This window comes from Syngnathus acus, chromosome 10, assembly GCF_901709675.1.
Source record: "Syngnathus acus chromosome 10, fSynAcu1.2, whole genome shotgun sequence".
NCBI classification, from domain to species: domain Eukaryota; kingdom Metazoa; phylum Chordata; class Actinopteri; order Syngnathiformes; family Syngnathidae; genus Syngnathus; species Syngnathus acus.
Genome location: NC_051095.1, coordinates 2,864,311 through 2,878,686, shown reverse-complemented (window position 1 = coordinate 2,878,686; position 14,376 = coordinate 2,864,311). Strand labels below are relative to the sequence as shown.

Genomic DNA, 14,376 nt, shown 5'->3' with positions numbered 1-14,376 from the left:
CAAACAAGTTACACACATAATCCCACTAGAGGACAATTTAGAGTGCTCAATTTACCTGCCACGCGTATAGTGATGTGGTTTTCGTAATAGCAGATCTAAAGCTGCTATTCTGGAAGAAAACTCAAGTTTGTCTTAGTGAGATAGTACTCATACTTAGAGGAAAGTAGTACAGGTGTAGGGAGTACAGGAATCTGAAAAATCAATTTAAAGTCGAAAAAAGTATTTTTACCACATTTACCACAGCTGTTTTAAACTGCCTTAATTCAAACTGGGTATTAAGAAACACTGCAGCAAATGCACGATCGGCATTGTGTACTTTGTTTTTATTCCAACTTCTTGCGCACAGGTCAACTTTATCTGGCTAAAAAAAAGAGAGAGCAAAATCAAAGGATAAACTTGACCAAAGGCTAGCCCTGTAGTAGCGATTTGTGGTCGACAGAGGGCACTGTTGATCAATAAGTACAGTATTATCATTAGTTAAACTTCGGAGAACAAACAAATTCTACAACTTCCAGATTGTATCGCGAGAGCTGGCGTGAGAAAAACCAAGATGATGACTTTTGCTGACAGATTTAGCAACCTAAAATGTCGCAGGTATTTCAACTACTTTAAATCTTGTCCTTGTACTTGATATGCTATTTTGCACCATATACCAAACCTAAACAGTGTTGCATTCATATTAGTGGTATTCGGGGTGTATTGTAATTCCTTTCTCACTGTCACCTGTGCATTTTTTAAATTAACATTACGTTTGAAAGACACAATTGAACTGAACAAAATTTGTACATCATTTACTTCAATAAATAGGCCCCACACATGTTCCATTTTCTAGTTTAAGTGATGCTTCCACCAATCTGAGGTAAACAGAGATTATAAAAAGAAGACTGATTGAAAGACGCCAATTTTTTCCATGCTGCCCAGCCTCGTCTTTGCACCTCTCCCCTCTCCAGCTGACCTCCATAGTAGTGGGGGTCCACGATCAGCAGGTAGCTCCCAGCGGCCCCAGTGCACACCCCCATCACCCCCTTTGACGAGTTGTCCCTATCTCCGCCCATCATAACGGGACATCTGTGTTTGCTAAAGTGCCGATGGAGCGTCTCCACGGCGACCTGCTCCAGCTCTGCTCCTCCGCTTCTGACGTGCACCAACCTACAGGGAACATCATAAAAATAAGAGAGCACCAGAGAGGCTTCGAAAGTCCCAATCCACTCCTTGGAACCCAGAAATGAGCTCGGTTTGTCCATCATAGACACCAAGGCTTGTTGGATCTCTGGGATGCTTGGTGGAGGTTTGTTTTGGACCTGAGGTTTCACATTAGATCCCAGCCAGGAAGCCATAGACTGGATGGTGCGGTATCCACATCCCCAACCTCTGTCATCTTGTCCATCGCAACCATAGTGGTAGTACTGGTAGTCCCCTTCAACGAGGCTCGTTTTAAGAGGCTCTGCAATAGGGAGCGGCAGATCAGTGTGGACGTTTGTCAAAAGAATTGTCTCTTTCGTCATATCATTTCCATTTCCAGTAGCGCTTCCACCCCAATCAATTTCCATCTCTCCTCTCGACGTGTGATTGCTCCGGTCCAAAGCACTCTACCGTGTTTTCTCAGTCTCAAAAGCGGAAATGACTCGCTTGCATCGACTTCCTGTTTTGGTGCAACTGTATTCTTCTTCCGTGTCCTTGTAGCAAAACTCCGGCGAATATTCGTTCCTACAATGATGTCAAAATAAAGATAATAAGAAAATAATTGTCTGTCACAAAATAAGAACATAATTTTCGGTTTATTATTATTAGTTTATCAGTTATTTTTCTTTAAAAAAAAAAGACGTTTTAATGTAGGCGGTAAGTGTCATCAAGTCATTTCTTTAACTGTAATAAACCAGTGTTGCCTACGGATTAAACAAAAACTGACGAACAAGAAATTCACAAAAAGTATAACCACATTGTAATCATAGAAATTGATTAAATATTGCCCAGGTGTTTGCACCAACTTTGCATTTCTCTGGAGTTCCAGCAGGGGGGAGCAGTGTAGTGGCCAATGTGGCGGCCCCTCTGCACCTTGGTTCGGTTCATCCCCAGGCAGCTCCCGCTGAATTGCTCCCTGAAAAAAAAAATATAGCATTGAAAGTACATTTTTCCATTGTAACATAAATAAAGCATTAAATAAGATAACTGTGCATTGTGTCGCACGTGTAGTTATGCCCTGTCTGGAGAGGGAGAGCTTCTCCAACCAAATTGAAACCAATTTAATTCTAAAGTTCTTCCCGAGTGTAAAAACAAAACTGAGTAAATGCAATCCGGACGTAATGGTAGAGCTAGGCTAGCATGTCATTCAAACTCATTCAACTCATTGCTCTCAGAAGGAATGAAATCAATCTGAGCTTTACTGCTTGTTGTGTAAGCTTGACTGACAGCATCGTCTCATAAAACATACCAAAAATATATATTTTAACTTGTGTATTTCATGTTTTTGGAGCACCAATGACTGACTGAGCCTTAATTGCAAGTAATTTATAAAAATAAAAAAAATTGGGGGGCACAGGTCTGTTTTGAATGAGTCATACAAAGAATGCAAGTCAATCATTGCCATGATTTCCTCGACTTGGACATGTTCTGACTGTAATTGTGGACACGGTTCATCAAATAGTGTTTTGTTTGTTCTTTGGAGATGTTAAACAGAACTCTCTCATAACGTGTAATCTCAGTGCCATACTCAGTCAATAGCCACTCTAGCGATGTGAAGAATACAGGTCACAGCTCGAGTGTTTAGAGGAAGTCGAGAAAGGAAAATGTGTGACAATTGACGAGCTTCCACCACGAGGAAGTGGCGCTACTCAAATCTGTCTGTCGCATGGACGCCAAGGATGTTTTGGAACACTACTCGGGCGCCTCTAATTACATTTTACACAACGAATACAAACAAAGCAGTCTTTTTTTTTTCTTCTAGTGACCATAAAAGGCTGCACGACTGATGATTTTTTTTTGTTTGTCATTGCTTCATAACTCAATGACAGCCAAATAGAGGTCGATAAGTTGATGTTCGAGTCGATTAGGCAAAAGTAGTATTACGGTACAACCATGTTATGATATGCTGCTGTTTTTGTATCAATGCAAATCATCAATGTTTTTCTACCGACCGTTAAGAGGTTTTTTTTGGCTGTCGGCGCTAATGTGATGAAAGCCGAGTTGAAGTCGATTAGTCAAAGGTGTCAGTGAACCCGACAACCCAACGTTATATAGCGATGAATTTTGACAGACTGGCGTAGAAACATGAAAAATGGGCTAATGGTAAGACGAGATGCTAAGTGATTAGTCAAGTTGGAGTCGACTAGTCTGTTCAAGCCCAAGTGACCATTGTTTGATGTATTGACGACATCATACAGTATAGCCACTATATTAGCCATTATAAAGTAGTAGCCAGGGCGAGATTCTGGCTCTTCAGGGAAATCACAGCGACCTGATTCTTGTCCTGAAATGCCCCCCGCCCACTCACATGTGGCCATTGACGAGGGATCACAGCAAGGTCACCGTATTCTTGTCACCGTGGACGCATAAAAGGCGAAGCAAGGAATTCCGGCCCCCAGTCGGCGGCTCCTACCTCGGCTCCGGTGTCCCTAAAAGCCCCCTTCGCCCCTCCCCTCCATTCTTTTATGTCAGCTTCCTGTCTTGTGTCGCGCCAGAGACCTAACTGGCTCCGAGCCCACAATTGCCGATGAGAAATGGAGACGTACAGGAACGGCGGCAGCGGGCCGGAGGTGGCCTCTCAGCTTTAGCCCCTGACGAACTTCAATCCAATTAACGCAATGAACGCGGGGCTAACGTGTCGTGACCGCAACACTCCCCCCCACCCCGTCACCTCCCACCCCAATCCCTCTGATCACGAAGCATGGCTCACGGCACGTACCTCGTCTCCCTCTCCCCACGCTGGCTCAGACATAAGCAAACAGCTCGCTGCGAGAGCAAACAACTGCAACAATCTGTCAACATTGTCCCCTTAACTTCAACGCAGCGGCAGTTGAGCTTTAAAGCTGCCGAGACGCACGCGTGTGCGTGCGTTTCCGCAAATTAGAACTGGAAGGAAAATCCTGCGGCGAGAGGTTATTGTTGAAATTAAACTGCATCCGACCGAGGGGTCGTGACCCTTCCGTGTCGCTTACGAAAAGGGCCCTCAGGGTCAATCAAACGTGAGCCATTGTTGACAAAGGTCAACTCCCGCATTGTCACTATCTCGATGAATCATCATGACTAGTGTATATGCTGTGGACGACTTGCGTCACTGAAGTGTGCGTGATATTGCATTACCCCGCAGGCACCCCCCCCCCCCCCTCCCCTCCTGCATAACAGCATCCTACACAGAGGGAAGTTCCCGGAACGATCGATGCCTTTTAATAGCAGCGCTTCCACCAGGGGCACGACGACGAGGTTTAATGTTGGTATCAGACGTGTGGATTTGATTCTCATGCAGCTTTACTGTTTCCGTGGCACGAATAAAGCAAACAGCCACGTTGTCTCTCGCGTGTGACTGTGTCGTCATATCACAAGGTAGCTATATCATGTCTCGCCTATTTTAGAAACACTGCCCGCTCACACTAGCAAGACAGCCATGGACAAGATTCTTGGAATCCTCCGCCTCTTCCTGTAGCGGAAAATAGGGTCGGATGGTTCAGACTGGATTTAAGTTATAGAAACGAGGAGGCAAAAAGGAGGCAAACCGCAAAGACGGAAGATATCTATTAAGTGACGGATGTGATGTTTATGAAAACTGATTATTTTCTGTCTTGAACGCTCAGTCTTCATCATTCATCTTCATTTCCTTGTCAAATTGGAAAAAGAAATATTTTTGGGGGCTAAAACTATCATTTAAGTTGGAACAACTTTAAAATATAAATTTAAGACATTTATGGTAACAATTTTAGTTAGCACAGCAACACTAACAAGTAAAACTATCATTTAAGTTGGAACAACTTTAAAATATAAATTTAAGACATTTATGATAATTTTAGTTAGCACAGCAACACTAACAAGTAGTTATTTGCTCCAAAGCAATTTTCTGTGTTGTTTTTACTCACTTTAAGTTGAGGGGACAATTCTGTCGACTCATTTCTGTGAAAAAGACCATTTTTTAAAATGACAAAACATAAAAACATTTCGTTGAATTGCCCAACGTTAAAACGCTCAATACAATGTCATGTTTAAAAAGCATAGACAAAAAGAAAGACCAGTGAAGTGCATTTACATGTTTTTTTGAAAGAGCAATTGAAGAGTCCTATTTAAAGGGCAGGGAGGTTGCATCCAAAATGGACTGTCAGCTCTCCAGACTCATTTGCAAAATAAATTGGGAAAAACAAAACAACTCGCGTAAGCAAATGGAAAGCACCCAAACAATGGATGGGAAGTCTCCGCACCTTTTTAGTGAGCCACTATTTACCTTTTGGGAGCCATTCTTTATAAAGAGCGAAAGCCTTTAACAATGAGAGAAAACATTTTTGGGGGCAGTGAGATTGTCACGCGCGGACAATGCAACATTATCCCCTTGGGCATCAATTATTTCAAAAAAACAAAAGGGAAGACTTTTTAGAAACACCTACCGGATAAGTGGCGAGGATCCTTCGAAGAGCCTCGTTTCCAATTAACGGGCCGAGGGCGAGGTGAGCGATGCGGACACCGCCATGGACTTTCCCGGTGAGTTAGAATTAGTTTTTTTCCCTCTCCACCCGCTGCGGAGGGGGGAGAGACACGCACGTCCTCGCCCTCACAGTTTGCGCCTTTGGGTGGCTGCAGGGTTTGGAAGGGGGTGGGGTGGGGTGCTGAGGCAAATAAAAAGCTTTGGCCACAGCCAAGCGGTGATGCAAACGCGGTCTGCTGGGGGATGGAGGAGGGGGTCTTGTTCTCTCCATGACACGGTCAGACTTCCTCGCCACGGAGCTTTTTTTTGCGGTGACGACTTTTCTGGCCGCTGGCTTCATTGATGCGCATTTGCTGGAATGCTGTTGAAAGATGAGGCAGCCGTGTGCGAATGTTGCAGAACACCGGTAGAGGTAAGAAGAAGAGCCTCGTCATGTTGTCCGTTCAGGTGCGTCATGTCCTGACCAAGCAAGATCCAACATGTGTGCGCAAATAGGGAATTATTGACATTGTCGCTTGGACGCTCATTCATGTTTCGGGGAAGAAAAAAAAAAAAAAAAAAGCAACTTGTGGATTTATGCTTGCTATGACCGCTACAGTCGTTTTGAATCATGTTTGCAGTAAGAACAACAACAGATTCCCAAGATTGTTCAAATAGTGAAAACTGAGCGATTTGCTGAGTATTTTTTATGTAACACAATTGCACCAGAATTTCCCCCAAGTTAGTTACCGTGACGTACTTGGCCCATGGCACACAAAGGCTTGCTTGCATTGGTGAACACTGAATATTGAGGATTTATTATTTCCATTAAGTTGTGCAGAGGAGCAAAGTTTCAATGTGACTTTCTCGGAAGATTATTTTGGGGAATCTCTGCAGGGAGACACAAAAGCTGCAATTTAGAAATCAAGAATGTCCTAGAGATGAGGACAACTCTTAAAAGTAAATTGACTTGAGGTTGATCATTCAAAATGGATGGATGGATGGGATATACTCGAACGATATAATTCTCCTTGGCAAGAAACAAATCTATACTGGCCGGAAAAAATAATGTGTTACCACTGTCAAAGAATGCAAGTTGATAAGGAGATGATCCAATGATCTATTTTGGACCCGGAAGACAGGTTAGGGGTCCATGCAGCCTAATGTATAGTGAGGCCAACTACTTCAGCTGCAAATATTTCCCGAAAACATGCCGACCTCGACACATTCCACCGCCACAAAGTCTGTGGAATTTGACTAGACTTGTGAAAAGCTGTCAAACGGCAATCATCCTAAAAGCAGGACTGGTAGAAATACGGGTGGAGTCCCTCAAGGTTCATTCCTGCACCCACTGCACTTTTTACAAAAAGATGAATATCGAGGTGCAAAGATTTCAAACGAACCCACGTAGAGTCAGTTGCACCTAATGTGGACGCTGACTGTGCAGATCACAACCAAAGTTGTCACGTACTCGGGACGTGCAAAGGTTACGCTCGGGAATCCAGCTCGGCCGAGACGCATCTGACTTTGCGCCCGCCGGCTGGCCATCCTCGGTGAACGAGGTCAGGAGGCGACGCTCGTTAAAATGCCATCTCCCCCTTGGCTCACGCTCACATTTGGAGTGGGTGAACCTGCCAGGCGGTCAGAACCTCACGTGCGCATCTCGGCGCTTCTGGGACGCTTGCCACCGTCTGCCCAAAGCCACTTGCGAAGGCGGCTTCAATTTCAAAATAGATTCGATCCACGTCGGCCGCTTGAATTCCCCCGCCAACGCGAGGTGATAACGCATGTCCGCACATTCTCACGTAGGCAAGGCGGAGGTGCAGAGGTCAAAGTTAATCCTCACGGTGGAGTCACACACTTGTTGTGTTTGCAAAGGAGGCTAATGATTTGCACACATCTCTGCCACCGTCGTAAACCTTCAAGAAAGTCTTGACCCTCTGAATGAATTCATCAATCATTAAGAGTGGGGACTGGGTGCCTTCTTTCCGAATCACTGATCAGACTTTTAAGTACCTCCAAAATTGTGACAAATCTCCTTTTCTTTCTGTGTTCAAGGCTTCTAAAAGGCATGTCCGGATGAATTTGAATCAAGGATCCAAAGGGTTAACAAAAATGAACAAAATCGATCAAACTGTCTGTGCAAGGACACTTAATGACATGCACAAATAAAATGAAGTCGTCGAGTGCCTGCTTCTCAATGCAAAAAACATCCATACATTTTTAAGTCTACTTAGAAAGTTCGAAACCTGCATGAATTAAGAAATTTGTTTTTCTTCACAATTTTGTCCAAAAAGCTAAACACGAAAAGACGTGTGTGTGTGTTTCAAAAAGTTTTACTTTACGTTGCAATACGTGTAATAAAATCTTAGGAGCACTGAACTTATTGCACTCAAAATTCTCCGGACTGTTATGCAGAACTTGTAAATTATAGTCAAAGTATTTCACATGAATGGACAAAATGAAGACTAGTTGAGCATGGTCAAATTGCAGACTAGTCGGGCTTACCGTGAGACTAGTCGAGTCAAGTTTGAAATTAAATTGTTGCTGTATTTTATATGGATAGACATATAGCACAGACTAGTTAACTTGAAGTCACTAGTTACTGTTTTATATACAGGTGGACATAGTGCAGACTAGTTGACCCTAGTTTGAAGTCGCTAACCATTTTTTTTTGGCATCTTGGTTGCAAGTTCTTGACAATCACCGCATATATAAGTAAAATTAAAGCTTAAAAAAAAAAAAAAAAGGGATCGCATTTCTGGATACGACGGGCAAATTGTGCCCCAAGTCTTTCAAATGTAATCTCGCCTTCATCTGATGATCCTGTATCAACGTCACACTGGGGCTGCAGTGAAAGAGTGCATTCAGCTCGAGGTACACAAGGACCAGGCGGAGTGCCCACATGACAAGACAACAGGAGACCTGCTCTCATTTGCCAAGCACACCCGGTGAACCTCTCACGAAAAAACACAATCATGTTTTGTGTCATGGTGCAGCCGCCACGAGAATTGCGGGAGACTTCATTTAGCGTCCAGGCTAACAGCCAGAAGTGAACCAGACTAATTTGTCAAATCCGGGATAGGAGGACCTCGAAATCACAATATTGGGATCAAGGGGGGGTCAACATTTTATTTTATTTTTTTAAAAACCTTCAGGCCAGACTTAGCTGTCTAAGCCAAGATTTCCTGACTTACTACAAGTTGTAGTCGTGTCCGGTTGTGGATAGCAGCGCCAAGTCCGAGTTCACGTCAGCTCTGCAACACAATAAACAGAATGCGGCTCACATGACAGCAAAAATCCTGCCGCATTTTGTGGGGATAATGTGGCTCATTGCAACCGGTCTGTTTCGCTTACGCAGCGTAAGAATCAATCACGTGTGCGACAATTTCACGGCAGAGTAGAGCTCAGACCTCCAGCCAAGGCTTAAATCCTCCTTCTTTGGATCAGCGTGCAATTGCATAGCTTCATAGATAGCCATTTGATCTGGACTTAAATTGTTCATTGTACCAGCATTTCATAAAAACGGGCAAAACAAATTTTGCATGACTTTCTTCCCGAACCAAAATCTCGAATGAAATAAATGAAAATGGTATGAGTAGGTTCTATATTCCTCCTAAAAAAACATCATCGCAAAATTGTTGTCATGTGTGTTTTAATGAGAATAAATTGCAGTGTTATATTATAAATATTACGGAATAAATCGAGTTAAACAGTTGTCATCAATTAAAAGGTTATAGAGAAAGAAGCACGAGAGGTCAAAATATCTTCTCAGATCATTGGCACCAATATTCTTTGTGGATGATAAATTGTAGTTATGGTTTCCCTCGTGGGGCCATGAATGACTTAAATAGAAATGGATGGGTCCCCACAACAAAATCCAGTTTAAAAAAAAAAATTCAATTGATTTTGAACGTGTAATAGTAACAAAAATATTGTAACATCTCATTGTTATTTAAATTGAAGACAATTTACAGTTTTGATATTGTAAGAAAAAACATTGAGTTGACACATTTGCTTTTACGGGCCACGTAAAATGATGTGGCGGGCCGGATCTGGCCCCCGGGCCTTGAGTTTGACACATGAGGTCAACATGTTGCTACACTGTGTGCATTAAGATAGCAGACTGAAAAAGGCTAAGCTATGTAGCTTGTGTATTCTTTTTGTTTTATGTTTAGTTGGACAGTCAACTATTTTCTTGGGGGAGAATTTTTCAGCTGCCTCTCAAAAGAAACAAGAATAACCCCGCAAACAAGAAGCATCTCAAATGAGCGTTTTTCTTCCAGGACTACTTGCCTTGCTGTTGATGGTGTTGGAGTGGACCTGCCCAAGCCTCCCATCCCCACTGAGGCCCATCTGCGACCGGAGGGTCCTGAACCATTTCATCAAAGAAGCCAAAGACGCCCAAGTCGCCATGGTGGGTGACTGCGATCCGGCCAAGGGTCAACGGCGGCCGTTCCATTGCATCAATCCTGCTTTTGCCTCCTTAGAATTCCTGCCGGGATGGATGCACCCTTTCCCAGTCCGTCAGCATTCCCCAAACTGCAATCGACTTTGACGTCTGGGAGAGGAAAAATGTAAGATATCCATTGATATTTTTTTTGGCGCTGACCTCCTCCAGGTGTCTTACTTGTGTTTTTGATCAGGCCGCCGAGAAAGCTCAGGAAGTGCAGTGCGGCCTGTGGCTTCTGCAGCAGGCCCTCAGCTTGCTGCGCGGCTCCGTCACCAACGCGGCGCTGCACACTCACATCGACAACTTGGTGAGGAACGTGCTCAGCGTCAAAGCCGTGCTACGCAGCCTCAACATCCCGGTGAGTCGGGGGACACTCGTTCTGCCTTGAACAAAACAAAATTTTAGAAAATGTGATTTTTATAAAAAAAAAAAAGACCTTAATCATACTGAAGGTTTCAGTAGGGAAGCAGTTTTTAATGTGGATTGAGATTTCCGTTTAATTTGATTTTTGTTGGCATCCAGTTGCGTGCAGCATAACAGCGAAATGCTGCTTCACCGTGTTTGCTTTAAAAACAAACTTATGCCAAAAATGATTCGGGTCAAATCGATCATGTCGGTGAGCCCCGATCTTACTTTTATTGCTACAAATAAGGACTGGAGTGCCCTTTCCATCTTTTTGCCAAACAGTGAGCTTTTTTTGTGTTTCAAAACAAGAGCCGAACTGTTCTCCTATTCAATGAAATTCCGCGCACTGGTACACAGGCCGCTCTTCAAAAACATCTCCGTTTGGTCTATTAGCGGTTTTATTGATGATGCCAGGCTCTCAAAACAGGACTTTAAGCTTCAAATACAGCATCAAATTTCGCCATCTTACTGAGATATTTTGGACAATCGAACGCTCTGTGGGAAAATTTTGGGCAAAGCATGACTGCGCCCCAGGGAACAAACAAAACAAGGTCCATGGAGGCCTGCTGGGATGGGGTGGAAAAAGCCTGGCAAACGCCAAACACGGAGCGGTTTCGACACTAGTGACCTATGACCTAAAACAAAATGCTCCAGGATTCCCATAGACTCCTTGCCAGAAGAGTGGAAACTGCTTTCGCTACACAAGGAGAAACACACTTCCTATTTTTAACCACATGTGCCCTCTAGTGGCTAATGAATGAATCACTACCAAAGTACAGTTCAGTTGTATTTAACTTTGGCGTATTTTACAACTGTTGGCTTTGAAAGACGCATTTACACGCGTGTTCATTTCTGTTTTGAAAGGACTACGCGCCTCCGGCGAGCTCGGCGGGCTCGGAGAACACATGGCGGGCGTCCACGGCGGCCGAATTGCTCCAAGCGTACGTTAACTTCCTGCGCGGCAAAGTGCACCACCTTCTCACAGACGCGCAGGCCTGTCAGCAAGACGTCAGCTGATCGACCCGTCTCCCCACTCTGAGCTTTAGCCGCTTTGGGCCAAGGCGAGAGAAAGGCCTTCCCTCTGTTGACCTACTTGCTAGCTGCTAGACGTGGTGTGGAATTAAGAAAAGAAAAAAAACCACAACGCCCGCAACCATTTTATTTTATTTTTTTTAACTAAGCTAAATGAGGGCAAAGAACAGTCAGAGCTGGCGAGATCGGCACCTTGAAATGTCCTCGCGGACATCCGCTGACCACAATACTGCTTTTTGGAAGAAGCACTTTTGTGTATGTGCCAGTTAGGACTGCACGCGGGTGTGTTTGTCTCTTCCCTGACAGTTTAACCTTTCGAAAGTGAAATACGGAACGGGAACCCAAAGAATAATTCTCTTCAAAACGTGAACGAGGCCTTCACACGTATTTCGTCTCGTGTTTATTTTTACTCAGTGACCGTGTTGCGTATGTTTTTTTTTTTGTTGTAAACATTGCATAATGACTATTTATACAGATTTTCTACTTTTGAGCTTTGTATTTTTCAACGTTTATCTTTTGCGTGGTCGACAGACGTTTGGAAAAGCCACCGTTTGCTTCGCGCCATCGCATTCTTTCAAAGTGAAGATGCGGTCGACGGGGTAGCCAGAGTTCATTGAGGAGCACATGAGAACTTTGAAAATGCTCCGTCATTATCTGTCTAACAAACAATCAGGCAGAGTCTGCCCAGTGATAGCCTGCTAAAAGAAACAAAAACATCCTGCGAGTTAACCCATGCCTTGTACGAGCGGGAAAGCAGTCTATCCCTAGAATCTGCGTCATTTAGGCAAAATGGATGGTCAGCTGTTCCAAACCGGTCGACATTTCTTCCTTGTTGTTTTCCTCATTTTTTGACTTGTTGCGCAAGTGTGAGATGCTTTTTGAGGATGTTTGCACGTTTTCCTTTCCTGTTTTCACATTACCAGTCCAATCACTGTAAAAGTTGCTATTTAAATACAAAATATTATTCTTGGATAAAGAAATGAAAGAAACACGCGGTCTGTCCTCGTCTTTCCTGCTTGCAAATTAACAAAGTTGATTTGAAAACAGTGCCGCTTTCACATTGATGCAGCGTATTGCATATATCTAGAAAAAACAAAACTTTTTTTTTTCCTCTGATTTGTTTGAATTTATTTTTAGTTTGTTTTTCACCATATTTTTTTCGTGTATTTTAGGATAATTTTGATTTTGTTATATTTTCCCTAACATTGGTAATACATTTTTCTAATACCAGAGGGAAAAATGGCAAAAAAAATATTCCATGAAACAGAAATATATATATATAAAAGAGATCCCCGAAGTGATTGCCATACACTTCAGTAAATGCACTACTGCGGGGATTAAGAATAAAACTCACAAATCGCTGAATGTCTTAGAGCTATTTTTATTTGTAGTTCATAATCACAAGACTTCCACTAGCAAAAGTTAAGGGCTCTTGAGGAAAATCGAAGCTATGTGAAGCTAGTCAACTACTGACACCTAGTGGACATTCAATACAACACGCGGTGCGATACAAGAATCACTGTACACTGGCTGTATATGAAAAGCAATTTAGGGTTAAAAAAATAATGGGGAGGTTAGCAAAAACGGTATTGCTGCCACACTCGGAAAAAAAAAATTACCCAAGTCTCACGTTTTAATTTTGCTTTATAAGACACAACGAACTGAGCAGAAATAGCTTCGTGGAAGTCATGGCGTGAAACCTATCACGTTTTAACATATTCAACTTATTTTTGCCTAGATGTGGCAGTTGAACGTTTCTGTACAAAACAGATTCAGTCCTCCAAATAAATAAATGTTTGACGCACATGCATGCAACTCGGGAGAAGTCTTCCAACTGCTTCTTGGTTCTTCACAAGGGATCAGGGTAAAAAACCTTGATGTGGATGGCCGAATTGTTGCGCGTTCGCGTCAGGGGCTCGGCGGCCTCGTCGGGGTCCTCCGGTTCCAGGTCGTCAACCAGCTCCACCGTGGATGTGTTGGCGGCCAGCTGCAGCGCCCCCTGGCTGCTGGCCTGCAGCTGCAGCGCGATGTTAATGGCCCGGTTGATGGCCAGTCCCAGACCGTGCACGCAGATCTCCCGGTGGCCGCTGCCGCCGTCCAGTAGCTTCTGGCAGCGGGCGAGCTGCGCCCGGAAATCCGTCTTCATGTTGACGTACACGTCATTGCGCCTCTTGGGCAGTTTACGGGGGAGTCGCTTTCGGAGCGTGTACTCCACCGGGTCAATGTCGACAGCACAGGGGCTGTCGGAGGGTTGCATGGCGGCGACGGCGGGGAGGGATGACATCCCCGGATTGCGAGGCTCGGTCATATCCAACCGAAATACTGAATTGGGACAAAAATGGAATCACCTCTGACACTATAGTTATATTTGACGTCACTACTGGGACAGATTGCAGCCCTGAAAGCTAATGGTGGCACGTAAAATAGGCAAACAATCACTAACAAATGCGTTTTCTTCTCAATCAATCATTTCGCATCAAATCAAAGTGTAATTTCTTACCTCCGGATGATAATTGGAGAGTAAATTGGCTCTTTTTACGTCGCTGAGCACAGTAGCATCTTAGGCTAAGTGGTCCACGATTGTAGCCGTGACCCGGAAGTAGACCAAAACAGGAAGTGGACCAAATAAAGCGTCACCGACGCGCACGAGGGTCGATAAAAGTCCGTTTTTTGCTTTTCAATTGACATTAAATTAATTATTACCTGTGTCAGATAATTGTTAATAATTTGTCTGTAGTTATTGCGTAGCGTAGTAGCAGCTTGTCACAATCCATCAAAAATGTTTTTATATGACTGAATTAATGAGATTGAATATGGGGAATTTAATGCAAGTGATTATATTAAAGAAAACTGAAGTTCATGTTACAAAAGCTACACTTAATGT

General features: G+C 43.6%; 3 protein-coding genes and 1 long non-coding RNA gene across 6 annotated transcripts; 1 reads left to right on the top strand and 3 right to left on the bottom strand.

Moving 5' to 3' along the window:
- Window positions 1–308: 308 nt before the first annotated feature.
- Window positions 309–2,079, bottom strand: ufsp1 (UFM1-specific peptidase 1 (non-functional)). Of its 2 annotated transcripts, XM_037260469.1 has the most exons (3): window positions 1,989–2,079; window positions 1,515–1,707; window positions 309–1,444 (listed from the first exon to the last, which is right to left on the bottom strand). In XM_037260469.1, the coding sequence occupies exon 3, from the start codon at window positions 1,335–1,337 to the stop codon at window positions 834–836; it is 504 nt and encodes a 167-aa protein (XP_037116364.1). In that variant the 5' UTR covers window positions 1,338–1,444; window positions 1,515–1,707; window positions 1,989–2,079; the 3' UTR covers window positions 309–833. The 2 variants fall into 2 exon arrangements, with proteins under 2 accessions (XP_037116364.1, XP_037116363.1); XM_037260468.1 differs by having other exon boundaries at window positions 309–1,707.
- LOC119128277 lies at window positions 2,078–8,920 on the bottom strand. Its single transcript, XR_005098961.1, has 3 exons — window positions 8,800–8,920; window positions 5,586–6,082; window positions 2,078–2,098 (listed from the first exon to the last, which is right to left on the bottom strand). It is a non-coding gene; the product is annotated as an uncharacterized LOC119128277 (long non-coding RNA).
- epoa (erythropoietin a) lies at window positions 5,595–12,484 on the top strand. 2 transcript variants are annotated; one of them, XM_037260487.1, is made up of 5 exons: window positions 5,595–5,679; window positions 9,889–10,019; window positions 10,093–10,179; window positions 10,249–10,413; window positions 11,325–12,484. In XM_037260487.1, the coding sequence occupies exons 1-5, from the start codon at window positions 5,667–5,669 to the stop codon at window positions 11,475–11,477; spliced, it is 549 nt and encodes a 182-aa protein (XP_037116382.1). In that variant the 5' UTR covers window positions 5,595–5,666; the 3' UTR covers window positions 11,478–12,484. The 2 variants fall into 2 exon arrangements, with proteins under 2 accessions (XP_037116382.1, XP_037116381.1); XM_037260486.1 differs by lacking the exon at window positions 5,595–5,679 and adding an exon at window positions 5,900–6,035.
- A 613-nt stretch (window positions 12,485–13,097) lies between these two features.
- pop7 (POP7 homolog, ribonuclease P/MRP subunit) lies at window positions 13,098–14,098 on the bottom strand. Its single transcript, XM_037260502.1, has 2 exons — window positions 13,993–14,098; window positions 13,098–13,814 (listed from the first exon to the last, which is right to left on the bottom strand). The coding sequence occupies exon 2, from the start codon at window positions 13,798–13,800 to the stop codon at window positions 13,342–13,344; it is 459 nt and encodes a 152-aa protein (XP_037116397.1). The 5' UTR covers window positions 13,801–13,814; window positions 13,993–14,098; the 3' UTR covers window positions 13,098–13,341.
- Between the last annotated feature and the right edge of the window lie 278 nt (window positions 14,099–14,376).